This window comes from Arachis stenosperma, chromosome 5 (assembly GCF_014773155.1).
Source record: "Arachis stenosperma cultivar V10309 chromosome 5, arast.V10309.gnm1.PFL2, whole genome shotgun sequence".
Classification (NCBI taxonomy): Eukaryota; Viridiplantae; Streptophyta; class Magnoliopsida; order Fabales; family Fabaceae; genus Arachis; species Arachis stenosperma.
Genome location: NC_080381.1, coordinates 34,470,738 through 34,495,596, shown reverse-complemented (window position 1 = coordinate 34,495,596; position 24,859 = coordinate 34,470,738). Strand labels below are relative to the sequence as shown.

Genomic DNA, 24,859 nt, shown 5'->3' with positions numbered 1-24,859 from the left:
TTGGAAACAATTGATAGCTGAATTCACAAAAGCTACGGGAAAAGAATATAATAGAAAACAATTGAGAAACAAATGGGATCAGTTGAAAGTAGATTGGAAGAATTGGAAGCAATTGAAAGGGAACGAGACTGGACTTGGATGGGATTCTGCTAAAAAGACAATTGATGCAAGTGAAGAGTGGTGGGCTAAAAAATTAGCGGTTAGTATTCTTAAGCTTAGTTTAGTAAGCATAGTAGCATACATATTGATATATATAATTAGTACTAAGTATCAATATTTTATGTAGGTTATTCCAAAGGCTAAAAAATTTAGAAAAGAAGGGATTCATCCAGATTTTGAGGCAACATTGGATAGGATGTTTCAAAGAACAGCTGCAACAGGAGAAGATGCTTGGACTCCATCTTCCGGAATAGTTCCTTCTTCAATTGAGAAAAATACACAACTTGAAGATAGTGAAGATTCTGATATAGAGCCTGAGTCTAGTGTTATAAACATTAAAAGAAAAAGGAAAAATTTCACTAATGCTAATACTTACAAGAAAGCAAAAAAAGTTGGAGGTGCTCAGAAATTGTCACACCAAATTGATAGACTTTGTGAGGCTATGGAACGTAGGAGCTCCAATAAAAATGATATTTTGGGACCTAGTATAACTCAAGCAATAGAAGAATTGGATGCTATACCGGATATAGATCCACTTGGACAAATTTATATGTTTGCAACTCGACTCTTCTTAGATAAAGATAAAAGAGAGCTGTTCGTTGCCTTAAAGCATAAAGAAGTCAAAATTGCGTGGTTAATGAACGAAAAGAATGTCCAAGAGGAGAAGGAGAATAATTTATTTACAAAGCTTTTTTAAGATTTTTTTACATTCATTTTATAGACCATGAGTTGTGTCTGCTGTTTACATTCATTTGCTTGGATTTGTTTATTTTATTTGATCTTCTTTATTGCAAATAAAAATTACAATACTTTCCTTTCTTGATATATTATTCTATTTTTTTTAATCTTTGTATTCTTTCTTTTAATATAATTATTATACAGTGCATTGGAATATGGAAATTGATTATGATGAAGAGGAAGAGGAAGAATTTGATCGAGTTTTAACTTCTACAGCATGTTTGGTCTTCCAATATTATAATAAGTATATCTATAAAAGACCATGCATGACTTCTACACAAACAGGAAACAAATGGCTTAAAGAGATATTAGAAGGGAATAATAGCCGTTGTTGCAGCATGTTTAGGATGGAAAAAGATGTTTTCAAAAGACTATGCTATGATTTGGAAACAAACTATGGTTTATGTGCCTCAAGGAGAATAAGTGCTGCAGAAATGCTAGCAATGTTCCTATTTGTACTAGGAGGTGGAAACTCAAATAAGTCAACTAAGGAGCGGTTTCAACATTCCGGTGAAACAATAAGTCGAAAATTTGAAGAAGTGCTACAAGCTGTGTGCAAAATGGCCATAGACATTATACAACCAAAGGATCGTGATTTTAAAGAAGTGCCTACAAAATTAAAGAATGATGATAGATATTGGCCTCACTTTAAGGTAATTTATATATTATTTATTTTAAAAAATATTATAAATAATTACCAAAAAATTATTATCTTTCATTGCATGTGTTGGTATTAAATTTGCTTTATAGTATTTGTAAAATTAATGTTCTAATCATGTTAATCATAGGATGCAATTGGTGCTATAGATGGAACTCATGTGCCAGTGATTGTGTCTACTGAAGACCAAATTCGATTTATTGGTAGAAAAGGAATTCCAACCCAAAATGTTATGGCTGCATGTAATTTTGATATGGAATTTACTTTTGCTTTGGCCGGTTGGGAAGGGACAGCTCATGACACAAGAGTATTTTTATATGCAATTGGTACATCTGAGTTGAACTTTCCAAAACCTCCACCAGGTAATACTTGATTATCTTTAAGATTAAATTATATACTCCATATATAGATTTAATTTCTTATCATGTTTTCTTTCATTTAATAATATACAGGTAAATACTATTTAGTAGATGCAGGCTATCCAGAAAAGAAAGGTTATCTAGGACCATACAAAGGAGCAACATATCATTTGCCAGAATTTCGTCGTGCTAATGGACCTTCTGGATACTACGAAATATATAACTATGCTCATTCTTCACTTAGAAGCGTGATAGAACGTACGTTTGGAGTTTGGAAAAAGAGATGGAAAATTTTACGAGATATGCCTAGTTTTAGCTATAAAAAACAAATTCAAATTGTTATTGCAACAATGGCTCTGCATAACTACATTAGACGTTATTCTACAAGTGATCGTAAGTTTAAAAAATATGATCAGATGGACGTTGAGCTTGAAGAAGAAGATGGATATGGCGATGAAGGTGAAGCTGAAAATGGAGTTGAAAAAGTTGGAGATGAGTTTCTTGGAACTATGGAGATGGTTCGAAATAATATAGCATTAAGTTTGATTGGTGGAAAAAATTAGATTATAGTAATTTAGGTAATTTAATATTTTTAGTAATGATGTTTAGGATAAAATAAATTTTTATGATACTTATATAAAATTTTTAAGTTAAAAAATAGAAGAATTTATTTATTATATTTATGTTTATTATGAATTTTTTATTTTAACATTATTTTATTTTAAAATATTATATAAAATTTTAAAGAATTTGAAAAAAAAATTATTTTTTTGTTATAAACATATTTATTATAATTTTTTCAACTTTTAAAAGCTGTTTTACCAAACACAATTATGGTGCTTGTACTTATTAAAAGCCATTTTTAATTTGATTTTACCAAACGTAAGTGCTGCAGCTTTTAAAAAGCTGTCTTTTAAAAGACAGCTTTCATAAGCTACTTTTAAAAAGCAAAAGCTTTACCAAACTAAGCCTAAGTCTACTTGATTTGCTGGCTGATCTCCCCCCTGCTCTGAGTTTCAGAAATATGGTTGGATCAGGTTCAATTTCTTTTTCTTCATCTGATTGTTCCTCCTCTTCTTGATTATTATTGTTGTGAGTTATTCGAGCATTGGTAAACTTGGCTATCTGGTTGCCATTCTTTGATCTTCTGTTGTCATGCGCTGATTAATCTGTTGTAATTCTATTACCATCCTAAGAAGTTCAGAGGTGTTGGAGGAAGTTGATCAGCCATGGTTGCACGCTAATTGGAGCTCAAAGTAAGTTTAAATCCTTGGCTCCATGGTGAACGCCAATTGTTCTTGTGTGACCTGACTTTGATATAGCCCGTCCCCAAGCGACCGTCTTCTAGCTAGTCTCCAAATGGGATGAGTTATACATCGGTTACAAAAAGAATAAAGAGAGTGAATACCTGCAAAAAGCACTCTAACGCTCAAATTAGTATGTAAACAATGAACTCTTCTCAAAAAAGTAATCTTAGACCAGTGTCTTATCTTTTTTTTAGGCTTACTCTTTTTTATAATTGGAGTATATATCACTACATGTTATTAGTTAAAATCTCGCTGATAATAACAAATAAAAATATATAAAACGTTTTATATGATATTGATATTAATGTCTGATCTATAACGTACAAAACCAAATTATAATGTATAATCAATTTATAACAGTTATATCAAATTTATTATTTTTTTTTGCACTTTGTTATCCAATATCTGGATTTTAAGTCCTTAAAATTTTGTAAGGATTTAGGCTACAAACAAATACTTTGAAATTTTATAAAATGTTATTCGTTATAATTTGGTGTACCAGTGTAATATTTATTTACATGCTGATATGATGATTGCAAAACTTTTTTTTTATTCTACTTCATTCTATATCTGTCTTTAATACACTTCGTTAACTAATACTCATAAAAAGAATTGATCCTAATTTCAAAATTTAAATCTTAAACCTTAAATAACAGTCAAAACTGTATTTTGCAAGAAATCAGAAAAATCAGTAAAACAAATTGTAAAATTTTGACATAAGTGAGCCCTGTTTTGGATTGAAATTAAAGTTTATAAACACCAAAAATAATTTTCAGAGTTTAATTCACACCGAAAATGGACCAGGAGTAGTCCAGCCTTGCAGGACCTGTGTACTAATCTAATTATTGGAAACCTACACAAATAGTACTACTCCTGTGGTAGACATAACTAGATATGTTGAAATTTGAAAACCAATAATATTTAAGAGATAATAAAAGATTAGTACAAATAGCTTAAATTTATTTTATTTAAACTATTTCAAATGTATTATTATATATTACGAAAGACTTCATGCATGAATTTTGTGTTACTCTTCATATTACCGCTTTCTTTTTTACGAAAACAGAAATATAGAGACTTAAAAAAATAAAAAATTTATTATTTATTATTAACAATAAAATTTACTCTTGTATATATGAATTGTTTGGTCCAGTCTATATTAGTCGAAATAGAATCTGAGAGGATTGTGCCCACAGAAATTTATACCCTTATCGATCTCTTCTTACTTTATTTGCATCCATCCATTGTTGTGGGACATGCAACACTACACTGTACTGTACACTACACTGTAGAATAGGTCAAGTTCATCTGCTTTTGTCCTTTAGGAACTTAATTTTGGAAGATGGGGCTGTTGTTGATGAGTGCTAAGGTTAGGAAATTTAATTGGCTATTTTTATTCACCTACATGAATGGTTTTTACATCGAAAATATTTGGAAATTAAATTATTACTTTTCCAATAATTAATCAATAATTTGTCTTCATCTCTAATTTTTTTTTCCAAAAAAGTTCTCTTTTTAAATTATTTTTGTATCTAGCATGCTTTCATGTAAATGCCTCTTCTCAAATAGAAGCCTAAGCAATATTCAAACAACAGTGTTACATGTAAAGTAAATAATTTTGTTTTGGACTAGTAGTTTGACAATAATAATTTATACCTATATTTACAGATATTTTATATACATAAAGCATATAATTTACATATATAAGTGAATATAATTTGTATCTACAATGCCATGAAATTATCTTTAGCATTTTGAAAGATGAAAAGTAAAATCCAAATTAGTTTTCCATGAATTTTAAGTTAGATACTTTGGTCTTTTAATAACTTTTATTATTCTAAAAGTCTCTAAGAATTACTTCGATCAGGCATATTAATTTTTTTTGTTGCTTTCAATAAAATTTTTAATATACACATGTTAGAGAAATAACTCTTAAAAAAATTTATTATGAGTCGAATTATTAGGTTTTCAAAAAATATCATTATAAAATAAATTAATTACTTTAGGTCTCAAAGGCTTTTAGAATAACAAAAATTTTTAAAGATCAAACTATTTAATTTTAAATTTTTCTGAGATCAATTTAAATATTTACTGAGCAATGATTAATCTGTTGAATCCATTGAAAAAAAGCTAAACAATTAGATAAATACACATGTTTCTATCTAACTTTAGGTTTAAGATATACATAGTTATAAAAGTTTTAATGCTTATATAAATATATACATTATCATTGCAAAAATAACGTCTTTCACATATCAATCACAAGAATCAAACTCAAGCTTTTATAAAATTTGAAGTTGTTCATTGTTAACTATCTCAATTATGTTTGGCAGTAAATTAGCTAATGAGAAAGTATAGGTATCATAACTCCTCGACAACCTATATCTATGCTATCCTACATTAATTGAATACATATTATGCCCGACCAACCGAACCTACTATTTGGATTAGACCCGATCAATAATTTCTACGTTCAAATATTCAATAGAATCATGCATGGACTCTTATATGCTATATATAAATATAATAACAATTAGCAACACTATTACCTTTTGTAAAGTGGTCTAAAGGGAGAGGGAAAAACAAAAGAATTTCCACCGAATAGTTTTTTTTTTTTATTTGTTCACTCAAGATTTGGCATCTCCTTTATTTTTCCCCTCAATATATTGAGTGTGATATATATGGGGTATCTTTTTATTATTTGCTTGCACTAGTACTATAGCATTATGAACTTTGGATCTCACTTTACCAAAGAGGTAATCAAAGCATTTTATTTTGTTTGGAACGTAAAATCAGAGAAAGAAAAGAACAAGAAAGAAAGGGAAAAAAAGTTGGTGCATCGTCTCATCTTTTCAAACAGCAAAAAAGAGATACGGGACATAGAAGGTGGGAATTCAAGGATATGCCTGCTATAATATATTAAAACAGAAACACCCAATGTTTACTAGGATTAGGAATATAAATGGACCACTAAATGAACTTTCGTAAAATGGAATGGTTTAAAGTATTCTGTTTAATAAAGTTATGATAAGGGCGGCCAGGAACTTAGTTGAAACAAAACACAAATATATGTACATAAGAAAACCTCTATTCTTTTTATTTTGGGGCCGGGTAATGATATAAACCTCTATTTATTTATTTATTAATTTTTGGCCTTCAAGGAGGAACGAAATGGTTTAAATATTTTTTTGGTTCGCTTCAGTCTAGTTTCAGGATATGCAGACATGTGCTCGGGCGAGCTTGCGAGGCATGATGCTCTTAGTAATTTCCATTATAGTAAGGTGCTTCAACCGAATGACATCCTACCCATTTTATTTGGTGAATACATAATATGGTTGCTATATTTTATAGAAAAAATGTTTGATAAATTTCTTTGATAGTTTTTCACATTCATCGTGTTTGGAACAAAATTTTTTGTAATATTACTGTTAAGAATTTTGAGTTATAATTTATATTGACCCAGATGTTTACTAACATTGGTTAACTTACTCCAATAATTTTGATGCTTAATCGTTTGGGAGCCACTCAAATAGAAACGTTTAAAATGTATTTTTTAAAAAATATTTTTTAATAATTAAAATTTAATGCATATAATCGATTAAATTATATTATTTTTATCAAAATTTGAGATAAATTAATTTGGCTGAAAAATTAATAAATTAAATTTTAAAATGATCTAAATTAATATTTTTTTAAAAATAACTACAATAATCCTATTATAAAAAATTATTAAAATACTTCTATTATATATATATATATATATATATATATATATATTAAAATTTTAAAAATCCTAAATCCTAACTCTATAACCGTACAAAGAGAAGAAAAAGACTAGGATTTAGAGTTTTCAAAATTTATATACAATAATAATAAGAATAAGAGTATTTTAGTTATTTTTTATAATAGATATATTATAGTCATTTTTATAAAAAATATTAATTTAGATTGGTTTAGCAGTAATTCACTAATTTTTTAGCTAAATCAATTTACAATTTAATTTTGACAAAAATAACATAATTTAATCAATTATATGTATTAAATTTTAATTATTAAAAAATATCTTTAAAAAAAGACATTTTAAACATCTTTATTTGAGTGCCTCCCTAAACGTTTTCGACTTTTGGTGAGTAGGATCTCATCTAAAATTTTATGGATAAAAATAAGATCCAAATTCATTAGTTTGAACTTTGAATAGATCTTTTACTCTTTTAGATAAAAGAAAACAAATTTTTTTTGTAATATATTTTATTTAAGAATTTTCCATTAACTAAAAAATTATTACATATAATTAAAAATATTCGCTTAAACAAATGATAATCAAGTAATCCGTTCAAGTGGTTTTTGTATTTTGTTTTTATCTTATCACTAAAAATCCGTTTATAGAAAATGATAATGGACTTTGCTCAACTAATCAATCTTGGTCTAAGATAACATAGAAATGGGCCCTAGTGGGCTTGGAGACTTGGGCTGGGCCACACACGCGATGCACATGAGCACCGATTGCACAGAGAAACGTCGGAGGAGAAGATGGAGTGCGCCGCGAAGGGCAGCGGAAGAACGCGCTGCACCGGCGCCGCCACCAGGCCCTGCGCTCGCTGCGGAGCCGTTGCTTATTGCTCTCTCTCTCATCAGGTCCCTCTCTCTATCTCAATTTCTGATCCGCAGTTTTGAACATATTTTCGCTCGCTGAATAGTTCTGCGTTTCACAAATTTCTTCATATCTCTCCGTTTTTTCTTTGAACCCTAGATTGAACACTGGAGTAGCCACAAACATGAGTGTGATAGGTTAGAGCAACAGATGGAGAGTGTGCATTTACTCAATGATTTTCCTTTCACTTTCTCTCAAGAAGCTACAGTTCAGGTGATTTCTGATTCTAACAACCTTCAAAGAAAACATTGTTACCGTAAAGTGTTCATATATGCTTTTTATGCTAATTTAGCTTTTTCAACAGATTTGTTTGAAGCAGGAAACTAGGTGTTCTTTCTTGAGCAAGAGGGGAATCCATCAAAAGGGGATGTGGATGATCGAATGCCGTTGTGGCGAATCGTCTGCTTCATTTGATTGTTTACGGTTCTCTTGTTTCCTTCAAGCTTCATATTCTGAAACTTTTTGTTAATCAAAATTATGTTTGGCCTAATCATTACAAAATAGAAAGTTAAGACATTTTATGGTGTATTTACTTGGCTTAGAACAAGCTGGTCTAAGGAGTTTAGTCTTGGCAGGTTAAACAACAGTTGGGATCTTCCAAGAAATTTGTATCCTTGTTATGGTAATACAATTGAAGCTTGTTTCTCCATTCCAAGTTCCTCATATGTATTAAATTGAAAAGAAAATAAAATCCAATATATAAATGTTTAGCACCCGAATCTCAAATTCCGGTGCAGTTGCATAGTTGGAGTGACTACTATAATTGGAGGTGCATTCCACTGGACTCACCTGCTGCTTTGCTGCTTCACTGGGTATGATTGTGTAGCCCCTTTTCTTTCTTTTTTTCTTTCTCAAAAGTGTCTATCTCATTTCACTGGGTATGATTATGTAACAATTAGGCTTTTTTAGTTTGTTTGTAACTAAAGAAGTACAAGAAGGGGAATGGACCTAATCTTTTGATGTAGTTAATGTTAGATGGAATGTGCAGGGCCTTTAAAACAATTTTCCCACTAGTGTTTGAAATATTTAAAATAGAAAAGAATTTCTAATTTCACCTTGCAAATTATAAACTGGAACTTGCGGAATGTATTTGTTTTCTGTTGACTACTTAATAGAGCAGAAACCACCATTGAAAGTTTCCTCCTCTGATAAAATTAGAGGTGTAAGAAGGATATAACCCACAATATCTTTGATAACTTTTTTTATTTTTTATTTTTTAAATTGTATGCTTTGCCTGTTTCAGCCACTTACAATATATCATGCTGCTCAACTAGTTGGAATTGGAACCCTGAATCCTGAAGTCTGTGATAAGTTGTACCTACATTACCTTGGTATATAATTTCTTAAAAACTCCCTGTTCTTTCGAAGCATTCAAATTTAAATATGAATTCTTTTTTACACTACATATTCAAGCATTAATGATCAATTTTTTTTTAATGGAAGGACCTGAGAAAGAATTGCTACAACTAGATGTATTTGGAGAACTACAGGCACTCTTCCCCGGCGTACATATTCATATTGAACTTGTTGGACCTGCAATTCCTCCACAAAGGTCTGATGCATTGCTGTAATCAGTAAATAAATGTTCTATGAGCTGATACTCGACACTATTTGCTCTAACTATTTGTCCTTCATCCCTCCGAGTAAACAGGGATGGTGAGAAGATCAGCATTTCCAGATATGCTTCTTCCAATGAAGACCAGAGTACCTGCAAATCAGCGAGTGAAAATGCCATTTTATCAACACAGAGTGGCATTACTTCGGCAGTAACATTGCAGCTGTGGCATGGACTCTATCATGACCGATATAGAGATATTGTTAAGGTATCTAATTTAATATTAGATAAGAACCAATATAAAACTAATGTTGAGAAATGCTTGTTCCTGAATTCTAATATGTTGCTGTACTTGAACACAATAAATTCCTCTTAATTAACATTATACTTGCAGGATTCCTCCCCTCATCTAGTGATTGCTCCAAATGGTGGCATTGCTGCCTATCCAAGTTGGTTACCTAGTATTGTATGTCATTACCATGTTCTTATCCTTTATTTTGGTGTTAGTTATAGGTTCTACCTTCCTCTTTATTATTGTACTTACTTAAAACAAACAACAATTAGGGTATATTCGAAGTGCGTTTTATGTTACTCCTTTTCTATTTTGGTGTCCAAATAACAGGAGTTAATTGAAAAACTAGATGTCCCAGCCGTTTTTACTGATTATTGTGAGGAAGCTTGTCATCTTGCAGCAAGTTGCATTGAGAATGTAATTAGTCGCTCTTTTAGACTGCCTGTAAGCTTTTATTAGTTCTTTTTCTGCTTGTAATTGGTCTCTCTCTCTCTCTCTCTCACCCTGTCTTCTAATGAATTATTGTGAATTCTCCTTGTAGGTTCAGGTAAATCCTTTCAGGCAACCTATTGCTGTGGAAGATAGTGTGTTGTTGCTTCCCTGCTACTCAAATTGCTTTGTTTTTGGAATGTAAAGAGCCATCCTCTGAAATGATTGAGTTAATTTTCACTGATACTAACGCCAAGATTGGCCTAACTTGTTGGAACTTTTGTGTACGTAGAGGTGCTGCCAGTTCGATGGTAGTGACCCGTTGAGGGAATCATTGTTGGCAATCACCTCTTATCCATCTTGTCTTCCACATGCAACATTTCCATTGATTGATAAAATTCAACCAACCTTCAGTCTAGTGGAAATGCTAATCATATGTTAATAAAATATACTTTGTTTTACAATAGAGACTCTGACTGCTGCTAATATTTTGTTACTACAATGAACAATGTTATACCCAGACTTATTTGTGGCTATCTCAGTTTGTTAGTAACTTAGTATAGTCTTGCACTCTTCTTTGGTCATGTGTTCAAGTCACTTTTCGGACCCTCATTGTTCAAAAACGAGAGAGAGAGAGAGAGAGAGAGAGATTAACCAAAGTGGTTTGGCTAATATAGTGCTTGTGAATTGTGATAGTGAAGTAGAGTAGTGGAGTCGCTATAATCTAGTGGGATGCCAGCAAATTGATATAAGTAGAGAAATTAAAATCAATCATAAATAGAGCAATTAATTATGAGATGAGGGTGTGCATATGTGTTGGTAATAGTGAAGTACGATTTCACTTTTCCTATTATTTTTACTTTATCTCTGTTTTTTTCTCCAAAAAATATATAAATAAATGATCTATTTATTGTAGTTGAGCCAAGTCATCAACAATTATTAAAGTGAAATCATTTAACAAATTTATTATATTTGAACCGTATATAGGTAGATGTATAACATTAACATACTATATATGCTTCGACATGCTAAATAACGATAATGATATTAAGGATATTAGGGGGAAATTTTTCTTTAGAGAAAAGGTTAAGAAGTCAAGGATAATGGCGAAGTTGTAGAAAAATTTATTACAAGCATTAAAATAAAAATAAATAAATAAATAAATAGTTTTACCAAATTGATTGATTGAAACAGGTATTTGTACTTTTAAAAAACATAAACTTCTTATTTTATTTTTGATAAATTAAGAAGACAATAACAACTTTTAAATCATTCGAATACTTTTGAAAACACTAAAGATAAAATTTTTTTAAATTAGCTTATACTTTTTAAAATTAAAAAGCTTAGTGTCATGTTATATATGCCTTGTCATCATGTTCTGTGCCTTGCATTTATAGTAAGATCGGATGAGTTTATTGACAACAATTCAAGTGTCCAACACTATAAAATATGGTGTGCCTTATTAGCTGGTTTGACACTATTGATTGACATAATCGCATTTTAAAATTTTACATATCCCATGCTAAGATACTAGTAATTGCCCTATAGCCAATAATTTATCTGCATCGATCTCATTCCATCCATCAACCTTATTGATTTGAAAAGCTAGCCAAAGGCCTCTTGACATCTGATCTACTATTAAAATTGCAAATCAACACACTGGTTTTGGGAAATAATAAAGAACACATAGCAACGCATGCACCAATGCAACTTTAATTTAAACCACTATAAAAATAAGCAGTGAATTAAAACGGTAGTTTATTGATAACCATAGTCTGTAAAACCACTATAAATTGTAATTAGCAACATAATCCTGCTCCTGTCACTGTCGTGCATCAGGACGCTCAGAATACAGTGCGTCCAATTCATCCAACAATTTGCGGCATTCTGGAGAACTCACTGGAGTAAGAGGCCGATAGCGCCTAATATAAATCTCTAATACTCCTCCTCCTCCTCTACTTCTATATGAGGGCTTTCAGACTGCAATGGTGGTAGTATATATAGTTAGCGATAAACACGATATGGTAGAGGGGAAAAAATTATGAGGCTTCAAAATCAAACGTTAAACACCAATAGAGATTGTGATACAACATTCTGGAAACCAGTGGAACAATAACAGTACCCTTCAGGTTCCGTTCTTGAATCAACAGAGACATGAAGAGCTTTCTTTCCACCAGCCTGATTAATGGGCTTTCCTGCCATCTATGTTTCTATAATTCCTCAAGCGTCAGAGGATTTGTACTTTGAATTTTTCTGAGGTAGGGAGAAGATCAGACTTGATAGCCACGGGAGAGGATCAGCGACGACGATGGGAGACCTTCAGCGACGGTGGCTCACGGGAACGACTTCGGCAACGGCGAAGCTTGCACGGGAGCCTTTGAGATTTCACTTCAGCGACAGAGGATTTGAACTTTGAATTTGCACGGAAAATAGAAATTTGGGGCTAGCGTTAGTATTATGGCTCAATAATTTCTATACGGGAATTAGATTGGTGTTTTGCTTAATAATGGAGGAATAGTGTGTTTTACCCGATGGTGGTTTTATGTTTAACACGCAGGGGCGTGGTGGCTGCGTGGAGTGTCAGGTGAGATGACGTGGCGTAGGATGAGTGAGACACGGTGGCAAAACGTGGAGGCGTGCTAACTCATGACGTGGGGGCGTGATGATGATGTGGCGGAGCAAGAACTAGCCACGCTGGCATCACGTGGGGGCGTGATGATGATGTGGCGGACCAGGATTTGGCCACGCAAGCACCACGTGGGGGCGTGTTGGGGAGCATCACGTGGGGGCGTGATGACGTGGCACGTGGGGGCGTGATGACACGTGGCAGTACGTGATTCGCCTGAGGCAATCAAAACGTAGGGGCGTAGTGAATGCTACCTTCTATATAAGGCAGTGCACAGCTTCATTTTCATTCTGAGGAAGTGTGTGAGTGTTCTTTGAGTGTGTTTTTGGTGTAATGGAGGGTACTACAAACTTGGTAGTGTATCGCGACGGTGAGATAATACGTAATACTCATAAGGGAGTGAGGTTTGTGTGCCAGAATCCGTTTTCGTTTGTGGTTCCATGCACCATGACGTTTATGGAACTTCAGAATGGTCTCTGTCAAAGCATGGAGAACGGAACGTTAATGAGAGTGAGCAGAATTCTGTACCGGAATCCGGTTGTAGTTTTTGGTGGTCTAATACAGTTTGATACCATGCCAATTACTAACGAAGTGACTATGCATAATATGTTTCAAATTCACCGGCAGACGCAGATGCGACAGCCACATATTGAGCTGTATGTTGAGTTTGAAACCGTAGAGGCAGAAGGGATTCAAAATGAATTAGAGGTGGAGGATGATAGAGCAGCAGTGTACGAGGGAATGAATAGTGACAGCGAAGAGGACTTCGAAGCTACTTATGAAGCCGGCGACGAAGACGAGGATGGTGATGTGGGAGTTGAGAAAGCAGCTGATAATGTAGTGGTTCACCCATCGATCAGTCAACCAATGAACGTGCCACCTTTTATGCGTGAGTTGGATCTCGACGCCATGCATGCACCGGAGTTTCCGGAATATTCAAACATAGGTACGTGATGACCGAATAATATGTTATCTTTAATATATACTTTGGATTGATTAGTAAACGATGATGGGCACTTTCTGTAGGCGTTGCTGATCCCGAGGACGGAGAGTTCCGGATTGGAGTGGAATACAGTTCTAGAAAGTCGGTCGTGGCAGCAATTAGAAGTTACACTATCGCTAGAGGAGTTGACTACGAAGTGTATGAGTCTGAGCCACAAACGTTCTATGCAAAATGCAAGATGTACGGGCGTGGGTGCGACTGGCTTATCCGAGCCAGCTTGATACGGAAAAAAGGTTGTTGGGAGATACGCAGATACAACGGTAGGCACACGTGCACAACTGGAGTGATTTCACAGGATCATTCCAAGTTGGACTCGGACACAGTTGCTGAGGCTATAAGGCCATTGGTCGAGACTGACCCGTCCATAAAGGTGAAAACTATAATAGCCGAAGTCCAGTCAAGGTTCAACTATACCATCAGTTACCGAAAGGCTTGGTTGGCAAAACAGAAGTCCATAGCGAAAGTTTTCGGTGATTGGGAGGAGAGTTACCAAGCCTTGCCGTGGTGGCTCTCGGTTATGGTTCAGAAGATTCCAGGGTCAGTTGTCCAGATAGAAACACGCCCACTCTACAATGGGAATGAAGAGGCTCAAGGGGTAAAAATACTTCATCGCGTATTTTGGAGTTTCAATCCATGCGTTAGGGCATTCAGGCATTGCAAACCCCTAGTACAGGTTGACGGAACACACCTATATGGAAAGTACAAAGGTACACTTCTGGTCGATGTTGCACAGGATGGGAACCAGAACATTGTGCCTATTGCTTTTGCTTTAGTGGAAGGGGAGACAGCTGATGCGTGGCACTTCTTTCTAAGGAATCTGCGAATGCATGTTGTCAGAAAAGATGGTGTGGGTATGATCTCGGACCGGCATGAGTCAATTCGGGCAGCGGTAAATCGTTCCGGAAGTGACTGGCAACCTCCAAGAGCATGGTGGATGTTTTGTATAAGGCACATCGGCAGCAACTTCCTACGCGCATTCAAAGTCCCTCACTTGCAGAAGCTTGTGGTCAATATTGGGTATTCAAGAACGGTGGAGGAGTATAACATCAACTATAAGAGGTTCGAAGAGCGAGGTGAGGCATATGCCAGGTGGTGCGATGCCATTGGGCTTAGACATTGGGTATTGGCATTCGACGAGGGACATCGTTGGGGCCATATGACGACGAACCTTGTCGAGTGCATTAACTCAGTGTTGAAGGGTGCCCGTAATCTACCTGTGTTGGCACTAGTTCGAGCAACATATTATCGGTTAAATGAACTTTTTGTGCGGAAGAGTGCTGAGTCTTACGAACGCAAACGTGCGGGATATACTTATTCCGTATTCGCACAGCGGCGGATAGAGGCAAGTATGCAACAGGCTGGGAATATAGTTGTGCACCGTTTTGACAGACGGAATGAAGTATTTGAGGTGCGCGAAATGACTAGTAGAAAGGTGTTAGTCGTTGATCTTGCACGACGTACGTGTGACTGTGGGCACTTTCAGGTAGAACGAATACCATGTCGTCATGTTATTGCTTGCTGTGCTAACCAGCGAATCGATTGGCACGTGTATGTGCATGACGTGTACAAGATGACAGAGGTTCGTAAGGTATATAAATTTGAGTTCTCACCGTTAGGTGATGCCGAGACATGGCCTGCGTATGAGGGACCCACATTGGTCGCTAATCCCGCCTTGAGGCGAACGTCAAAAGGTCGACCAAAATTGACCAGATACTTGAACGAAATGGACTCACGCGACATGCGTGGTCCTCGGATCTGCCGTCTCTGTGGTGCTCAGGGACATAGTCGGAGTCGATGTCCTCAGCGTGCCGGATCGAGTGGTGGGGGGGAATGACTTTTATTTTCATTGTATTTGTATTTTTGAATTTGCATTTTTATAATAAATTTTCTTTCTTGTCTAAGTCGTGTTTGTATTTTTAAATTTGAGATTATCCGTTGATGGTTCAGAACATGATAAACACACAGAACATTAAAATACATTGAAACATAGTATCAAATGGTTCAGAACATGATAATGTTAACATTTACTGCCTTACTGAAACAAACATACATATTTTAACTACAGATAACATCGACCAACATACAGAACATTAAAATACATTGAAACATACTATGAAATGGTTCAGAACATGATAATGTTAACATTTACTGCCTTACTGAAGCAAACATACATATTCTAACTACAAATAACATCGACCAACATACAGAACATTAAAATACATTGAAACATACTATCAAATCTTAAAAACCCAACCCGATGCTCACTTCTTACGACCCATCCAGTTCAATGCCTTATCCATCATGCTCAGACCTGGCTTTGACGGAGTATACCTATCAGGTGGATGTCGCTCCGTCCGAAGGTCATATGGGTGACCTGCAACTGAGTCACCCATACCTGTCTCTACCCGAGGTGCCGACCCACCCGCCTCAGCTGGATCTGCTGACCCACCCGCCTCTGCTGGATGTGCCGATCCACCTGCCTCTGCTGGAGCGGATGCGCCGGGGTTGTACTCGTCAACAAGTGTGTATGTCCGCCGAAGGAATCCACTATCACACGATGCACCTTCTGACGTGTGGTCGGAAGCAGGATGCTGCAAACCATGGCTCATACCAACTGATGCCCCACGTGGATCAGCTGCTTCCGACGGTGAATGCAGAGCACTAAAATCTGACCAACCACCCAAACTAGCATTGCCCCAATTCTGTAGTTGTTGATCTCCGTGACCGCCGATGGAAAAGTCGAACCAATCATGACCGACTGGAATCGTCAGTACCGGCTGAGAGTGCTGCGAATGGTGGCTGTGCTGAGAGTGATGAGAGTGGTGGCTGGACGCACTCTGGTCCTGTGGCTGAGGTGGCTGTGGTACATAATAAGGAACCGGCTCAAACACTGCATGCTGAGGTGGCTGAGGTGGCTGAGGTGGCTCAGGTGGCTGAGGTGCAGGTGGCTCAGGTGGCTGAGGTGCAGGTGCATGAGGAACATACGCCGACAATCTCAGCATATGTCCGAATGAGCGCACGTACCAATCCCGATACTCCGGGGTCGGTATGAAGTCCCATGTCGGAAGGGGGTGTAGATCCCGCATTCGAGTGTTTCGCCTATTGCCCCACTCCGCTATCCAATCCCCAAGCAAAACTGTCCAGTCATAAAACTGCACTCCGCGAAGAGCCATGCAATGCTGCTCTAGTGGAATGTCCCTAGGTACTCGCGGTGGGGGCTGTGCGAACCCAAACTGACGCATCACTCGATCCGCAGGGTGCCACTCGATACACTCAAACAACAACAACGGAGCAACGATATCACACACATCAAGATGTCTATGTAACTCGACGGGAATGATCATTCCTTGGTACGGCCGCCACTCAAACTGCCACAGATAATTCGAATGTCAGAACCCTAACATTAATCTTTGGATCTAGGATTCATTAAAACCATAAATATTTACCTCCTGCATGTAGTCTATATCATGCCTAAATGTCACAACAGTCTTCTCCAACCACGCTGTACTCCGCTCCGCATGACTCCACCTGAAACATGATACAATGAAAAAATTTATGTCAGTAACCGTAACTGAAACATGCATAATGAATATATTCTCCGACAAGAACCATAAATATTTACCTCATGGCAACTGGTATCTCAGCAGGTGGAAGGATATGCCTCGGTACGAGCGAAATACACGGCATTCGCTCCCATGCCCAAACAAACAACAGGTTAAGAGGACCATCCATCTCCTTCGTATCATATCGTGATGCACGGCATAGTGCTCGGTAAAGATGAGCGAGACATGCTGAACCCCAACTATAAGTATGGATCCGCTCGAAATCGCGAAGCAATGGTAGATACTTCGCATGGGCATATGCGGTCGACTTATCTGTGAATAGGGTCGACCCTAACAGACAGAAAATCTGACATCTCACGTATCTCCTTATAGACTCTTTAGTGTCCAACGGCTCCTCATCTCTGACATTTCGAACCCAACCGAGCTTTATATAGGATTTTGAATTACGACTGAGCACCGGTTGACGACCGAATATTGCCATGCTGTGACTCTGAACGAAATCACTACTACTGTCAGTCCATCCACTCACAGGCTCTCCATCAATTGGTAAGCCAAATATATGTGCGACATCCTTCAATGTCACCGTAACCTCACCCACCGGCAACACAAAAGTGTGAGTCTCCGGCCTCCACCTTTCAACCAGAGCAGCTAACAACGGGTGAGATCCTCTTATCATCCCAATCCTAGATACGTGGTGGAATCCGGTGGCACGTAAGTAGTTTTCAACCCTCGGGTTCCAACTCTGTGGCGGATCCAATTTACGCACCAACAAATTTCTGTTGGGCTGCATCAATAAAATTATATTTGTTATATTACCTATAAATATGCACGTATTAATAATAAACAAATATTAATAATAATATTTACATATTTATTTATTTCAATAATAACAAACAAGCTATATATTTTTTTTTCTGATATTTATTTATTTATTACTTTAACAATGTATTAAACTTTTGAATTTGGTCAACATTTATATTATTTATTTATTTTACTATAGTATTATTTTTATATTTTTATCGTAAAAAAATATATTTTTTTAAAAAATTTTTACTTTGTCGTATTATAAAAAACTATTGTATAACAATTAATTAATTATACACAAAAAAAGTTTATATTTAAAATTAAATTAAATAACAGCAAATTAAATTTTTTAATATTTTTATAACAGCAGAATAATTTAAAATTAACAAAAACAAACTAAATAACATAAAAAACAGAAATAAAAATACACAACCCTTCCGAGCTTATAATTTAGCAACTTACATAGATTGGATGATCCAAATAATTTATAATATGTTCCTCTGGAGCTTTATAATCACGAACCATTCTTTAAAATAAAAATAAAATAATATTTTTTTTCCTTCCTTTTTTTTCCACCGGCGGTGAACGGTGAGCAACAAAACAGCCCTCCTTGGAAGAACACTTCTCACCTGTTTATATGGAGCAACAGTAAGCTCTCCTTCCCACTCTCACTAACACTAACACTCTCTATCTATATATTTGTAACGCTAGCTTCGTTTATATAGAGCTTCAAGCCCTGCATGCTGTTTACCGGGGTGAGACATGTCCCCTGCATGCCAGCAGCTTCAGCACGCCCCCCCGTGGTGCATCGGGACTCTGCCACGCCAGCTCCACCACGCCCCTGCGTGGTGCCAGTCACTGCATGTCGGCCACGTCAGCTCGCCCCCGCGTGGTGTGCCACGATGCATTCCGACCCCGTCATCTCGCCCCTGCGTGGTGAGACACGTTGAATCGTGGCTGGGTCACCACGCCCCTGCGTGTTGACCACCACTTCCACCACCCGGTAAATCCCCCCATCCCCCAATATTCTCCCAATACACCAACACCTTTTCCATAAGAATAATAATTTCCGTAGTATTATATCACTTAAAGTATTATAATCTCATCTAAATATAAACTAAATAAATATTTAAATATCAAAAACAAATATTAAAATTTATTACAATTTCGTTAGGCAACTAAAATTTTTTTTACCAACTCTTGCCAATTTTTGTTGAATTGGATTTCAAAATCCATAAAAAAAACACACTTTATTTACTCAAATTTACAATAATTTAGAATGATATTTTACCACTTTTTAATAGAAATTTTTTAATTGGATCGGTGTCTTTTTTATGGCCGTATCTTTTTTACTAAAAGTGTTTTTGTGGTTGTGTCTCCTAAATGTGTCTCTTTATGCATGTGTCTTTTAGTAAATGTGTCTTTGATCGAATTAAGAAAATAGAAACAAGATAGAAAGAATGCGTTGTAGTAGACAGCGGCGATGCAGATCGCGAGGAGAGGGTGCTGCAGTGGTCCTTCAGAAAAAAAAATTGCGCTTGCAAAGCACGCGTTGCAGCGACAAGGATTGGTTACAAAGGGCACCAGCACTATCCAGAGGATCATCGGGGTGGAGGCCGCGGCGGCAGCGCAGACGCAAACTACTGCACGCATTTCGAGTAGTGCAACTAACTCGCGACGCAGCAGCGACAGCTCCACGGGGAGGGAGTTCTGTGTGGCAGTGAAGACAACAGTGGCGAAGAAGGAACGACACGATGACAAGACGACAGTACGTCAAACAGTGTGCCAGGCGTTCTGGTGAGAGCTCAAGTTCGAGGACGCTGTTGATGACCGGAGAAAGTAATAGAGGATTGGAGGTAGTGTAACTCTTGTTGCTTCACGTTGCAAACACTCCCAGTGGTTACAATCCTAATTTTCAAAATTTTAATTAATTGATATCTATTGTGATAAGTGTGAAGTGGATGACCATTGACTACGTATGACTTGGATGGCTTAACTTTCCTATAGTAAAGTGCCATATTACCAAGGAAATAACATTTAATGAAAGAGGAAAATGAGAACTCTTGTACATGTATAAATAGGAGGTTAAACCTCCGGTGATTACGCACACTACACTCAATAAGAATTTTCTCTCTCTATTATATACAAAACTCTTTCTCTCTTTTTCTTTCATACGTTAATACATATATATAAATATAAGTATCATCTCTTTTATATTGAGATTGTAACTGTGGTTAATATTGTTATCTAATTATATTTCTTTATTTTATGTTTGTTACCTCTTCCTTATTTATTTATTTAGTTATTTTATAACACGTTATCAGCACGAAGCTCTAACGAAATTTTAGGAAGACTCCACGTAACAAATTTTCATTATGTCAAAACTCTCTCATCTTGAATATAATGCTTTTGATATATTTGGAAATAATTATTTATCATGGATATAGATGCTGAAATTCATTTTGATTCAATGGATCCTGGAGATACCATTGAGGCTGAAAATAATACATCCCAAAAGGATATAGCCAAAGCCATGATTTTCCTTTGTCGTCATCTTGACGTATGATTGAAAAATGAATATCCCACATTAAAAGATCCTGCAGATCTGTGGAAAGACCTTGAAGAAAGGTACAATCATGTGATACTTCCTCAAGCCCGATATGTTAGAGAAAATTTTCTTGACCTTCCATGCCTCGAATGTGCTCTTGCAGTAGCAATCGAGAAAAAGGATTTAAAAATTTTTTTGAGCTAATTTCTTGCCTTCTTGTTGCTGAGCGCAACAATGAGTTACTCTTAAAAGAATCATGAAGCGCGCCCAGCTGGCGCCGCCCCATTTCCTGAAGTAAATGCGGCAAACTACTCCAGAAGAGGTAAATGGCAAGGTTTTAGTAACAAGAAAAATTATGGAACGAAAAGAAATTATGTTCACAAGAAAGATCTCACCAGAAGTGGGATAAAGAAAGAAATAATGGGCAAAGTATATCAATTGAGGATAAATGCTTTTGTGGTGGAAAGGGCCATTGGTCACGTACTTGTCGTACCCCAAGGCACCTAATTGATCTTTATCAAGCATCCTTGAAAAATGATGACAAAGAAAAGGAAACAAATTTTGTTTCAAATTATGAAAATTCCACCACTAATTATGATGTATCTAATTTCTTTGAGGATCTTGAAGGAAATATTGGCCATTTGATCAATGATGGAATAGTTTAATATGTGTGTTTGTTAAGTATTCATGTGAATAATTTTCATTGTGCATGTACTTCTACTCATTTTATTATTATTATCATTTGTTTTTGAAGAAAAATGGCAAGGACATATTCTGAAGATATTTGCCTTGTGGATAGTGCAAGTTTGCACACTATTCTTAAAAGTACTATATATTTTACCCATCTTGTGCCAAAAGAAGAGTATGTTAATACTATTATTGGCTCAGGCAATGTGATAGAAGGCTCCGGAAGAGCTATAACTTTGTTTCCTGGAGGAACAAAATTTGTAATAAATAATGCACTATTATCTACTAAGTCTCTGAGGAACTTGTTGAGTTTTAAAGATATTCGCCGAAATGGATATCATATTGAGACTATGAATGAGGGAAGTCATGAGTACTTATGTATCACAACTCATGATTCAAATAAAAAGGTTATATTAGAAAAGTTGCCCTCACTTTCATCTGGGTTATATTATACCAAGATTAGTGCAATTGAATCACATGCCATTGTAAACCAGAAGTTTACCAATCCAAATGAATTCATAACTTGGCATGATAGATTGGGTCATCCGGGAACAACCACGATGAGGAGAATTATTGAAAATTCCCATGGATATTCACTAAAGAACCAGAAGATTCTTAAAACTAGTGAATTTTGTTGTGCTGCTTGTTCTCAGGGAAAGTTAATTTTAAAGCCATCACCAGTAAAGATTGGATTTGAGTCCCCTGAATTCCTAGAAAGGATTCAAGGTGATATATGTGGACCTATTCATCCACCATGTGGATCTTTTAGATATTTTATGGTCCTGATAGATGCATCTTCGAGATGGTCACATGTGTGCTTATTGTCTTCTCGTAACCTGGCGTTTGCGAGATTACTGGCTCAAATTATTTGATTAAAAGCACAATTTCCAGAAAATCCAATCAAAGCAATTCCCCTTGATAATGCTGGTGAATTTACTTCCCAAGATTTTGATGCTTATTGTATGGATAATGGAATAAGTGTTGAACATCCAGTAGCTTATGTTCACACACAAAATGGGTTAGCAGAATCACTTATTAAGCGCCTCCAATTAATTGCTAGACCCTTGCTTATGAGAACAAATCTCCCAACCTCGGTTTGGGAGCATGCTATTTTACATGCTGCAACACTTATTCATTTGAGGCCAACAGTTACCATCAGTTCTCTCCTATGTAATTAGCTTTTGGCCAGCAGCCAAATGTTTCCCATTTAAGGATATTTGGGTGTGCGATATATGTTCCCATTGCACCACCTAATCGCACCAAAATGGGACCTCAAAGAAAATTGGGGATATATGTTGGATATGATTCTCCCTCTATAGTGAGGTATCTTGAAATACAAACTGGAGGTGTATTTAAAGCCCGATTTGCAAATTGTCATTTTGATGAATCAAAATTTCCAACATTATGGGAAGAGAATAAGCTTCCTGAAAAGGAACTTAATTGAAATGCATCATCGTTGATGCATTTAGATCCTCGATCAGGGCAATGTGAACTAGAAGTTCAAAAGATTATACATTTGCAAAGAATAGCAAATGAATTGCCTGATGTATTTTTCGATACAAAGAGGATAACCAAATCTTATATACTAGCGAAAAATGCCCCAATTCGAATTGATGTCCCAGTAGAACAAGTAGCCACTAAAGTAAATTCATGCCAGAAGCGTAGCAGGGCAGAAAATGCCCGAATTCGAATTGATGTCCTAGTAGGACAAATAGCCACTGAAGCAAATACACGCCAGAAGCGTGGCAGGCCTGTCGATTTCAAAGATAAAAATCCTCGAAAAAGAAAAGAGGTAAATACGATTTCTATTGAAAAGGACATAGTAAAGACACCTGCAGTTGTCCAAAATTCTGATATAGTTTTAACGCCAGAAGACGATCAGGTACCTGAAAATTGTGAAAATGACGAGATCTCGATAAATTATGTCTTAACAGGAGAGAAATGGGACCAAAATAAGATAATTGTCAATGAAATATTTGGATATAATGTGGCAATGAATATCATGCATGAAAGTAAGGATCTTGAGCCAAGATCAGTCAAAGAATGTCGACAAAGGAATGATTGGCCAAAATGAAAAGAAACCATGAAGGCTGAATTAAACTCACTTGCAAAACGTGAAGTCTTTGGACCTGTAGTCCGTACACCTGAAGATGTAAAACCTGTTGGATACCGGTGGGTATCTGTGAGAAAATGAAATGAGAAAAATGAAATTGTGCGCTACAAAGCCCGACTTGTGGCACAAGGATTTTCACAAAGGCCCGGTATAGATTATGAAAAAACGTATTCCCCTGTAGTGGATGCGATAATATTGCGTTATTTGGTCAGTTTATCTGCATATCATAAACTGCATATGCATTTAATGGATGTGGTAACAGACTATTTGTACGGCTCATTAGATCGGGATATCTATATGAAAGTCCCTGAAGGACTAAAGATATCTAAACCATCCAGTGAATATTCGCAAGGGTTATACTCAGTTAAATTGCAAAGATCTTTATATAGTCTAAAGTAATCTGGACGAATGTGGTATAATCGTCTTACTGAGTATCTGGCCAAAAACGAATTCAAGAATGATGATATCTGCCCCTATATTTTCATAAAGAAAACTGCATCTGGATTCATTATAATTGCTGTGTACGTTGATGATTTAAATATCATTGGAACTCCTGAAGAGATTCCAACAATTATAAAAACTCTAAAAGAAGAGTTTGAGAAGAAAGATCTTGGAAGAACTAAATTTTGTCTTGGCCTGTAGATCGAGCATGTAAAAAATGGGATCTTTATTCATCAAACAACATACACAAATAAGATATTGAAAAGATTTTATATGGATAAGTCACATCCCTTGAGTACCCCAATGATCGTAAGATATTTGGATGTGGAAAAGGATCAATTTCGTCCTAAGGAAGAGAATGAAGATATCCTTGGTCCTGAAGTATCATATCTTAGTGCCATTGAAGCGCTAATGTATCTTTCTAATAATACGCGACCTAACATATCATTCGCGGTGAATTTACTAGCAAGTTATAGTTCCTCTCCAACCAGAAGACATTGGAGTGGAATCAAACAGATCTTTCAATATCTTCATGGAATGGTTGATATGGGATTGTTTTATCCCTATAGATCTAAGTCACAATTAGTTGGCTATGCAGATGCTGGATATTTGTCTGATCCACATAAAGGGAGATCTCAAACAGGATACCTATTCACATATGGTGGTACAGCTATATCATGGAGGTCCACGAAATAGACAATAGCAGCAACCTCCTCTAATCATGCTGAAATACTAGCAATTCATGAAGCTAGTCGCGAGTATTTTTGGCTGAGGAGCCTGATTCAATATATTCTGTCATCATGTGGATTGATTGATCATAAGATAGCTCCAACTGTCCTGTTTGAAGATAATACAGCATGCATTACTCAACTTAAAGGCGGATACATCAAAGGTGATAGAACAAAGCATATTTCTCCCAAATTCGT

General features: G+C 36.0%; 2 protein-coding genes across 5 annotated transcripts; both read left to right on the top strand.

Annotated features, from left to right (window-relative positions):
• Positions 1 to 7,705: 7,705 nt before the first annotated feature.
• LOC130982299 (uncharacterized) lies at positions 7,706 to 10,676 on the top strand. 4 transcript variants are annotated; one of them, XM_057906258.1, is made up of 11 exons: positions 7,706 to 7,856; positions 7,972 to 8,085; positions 8,177 to 8,295; positions 8,448 to 8,494; positions 8,584 to 8,684; positions 9,116 to 9,203; positions 9,316 to 9,424; positions 9,524 to 9,695; positions 9,822 to 9,893; positions 10,069 to 10,163; positions 10,261 to 10,676. In XM_057906258.1, exons 1-10 carry the CDS (start codon positions 7,752 to 7,754, stop codon positions 10,138 to 10,140), a joined length of 999 nt encoding a protein of 332 aa, XP_057762241.1. In that variant the 5' UTR covers positions 7,706 to 7,751; the 3' UTR covers positions 10,141 to 10,163; positions 10,261 to 10,676. The 4 variants fall into 4 exon arrangements, with proteins under 4 accessions (XP_057762241.1, XP_057762239.1, XP_057762238.1 ...); XM_057906256.1 differs by having other exon boundaries at positions 10,050 to 10,136; XM_057906255.1 differs by having other exon boundaries at positions 10,050 to 10,163.
• Positions 10,677 to 13,107: 2,431 nt separating this feature from the next.
• Positions 13,108 to 15,611, top strand: LOC130980688 (uncharacterized). The gene is made up of 2 exons (XM_057904343.1): positions 13,108 to 13,720; positions 13,801 to 15,611. Exons 1-2 carry the CDS (start codon positions 13,108 to 13,110, stop codon positions 15,609 to 15,611), a joined length of 2,424 nt encoding a protein of 807 aa, XP_057760326.1.
• Positions 15,612 to 24,859: the final 9,248 nt, after the last annotated feature.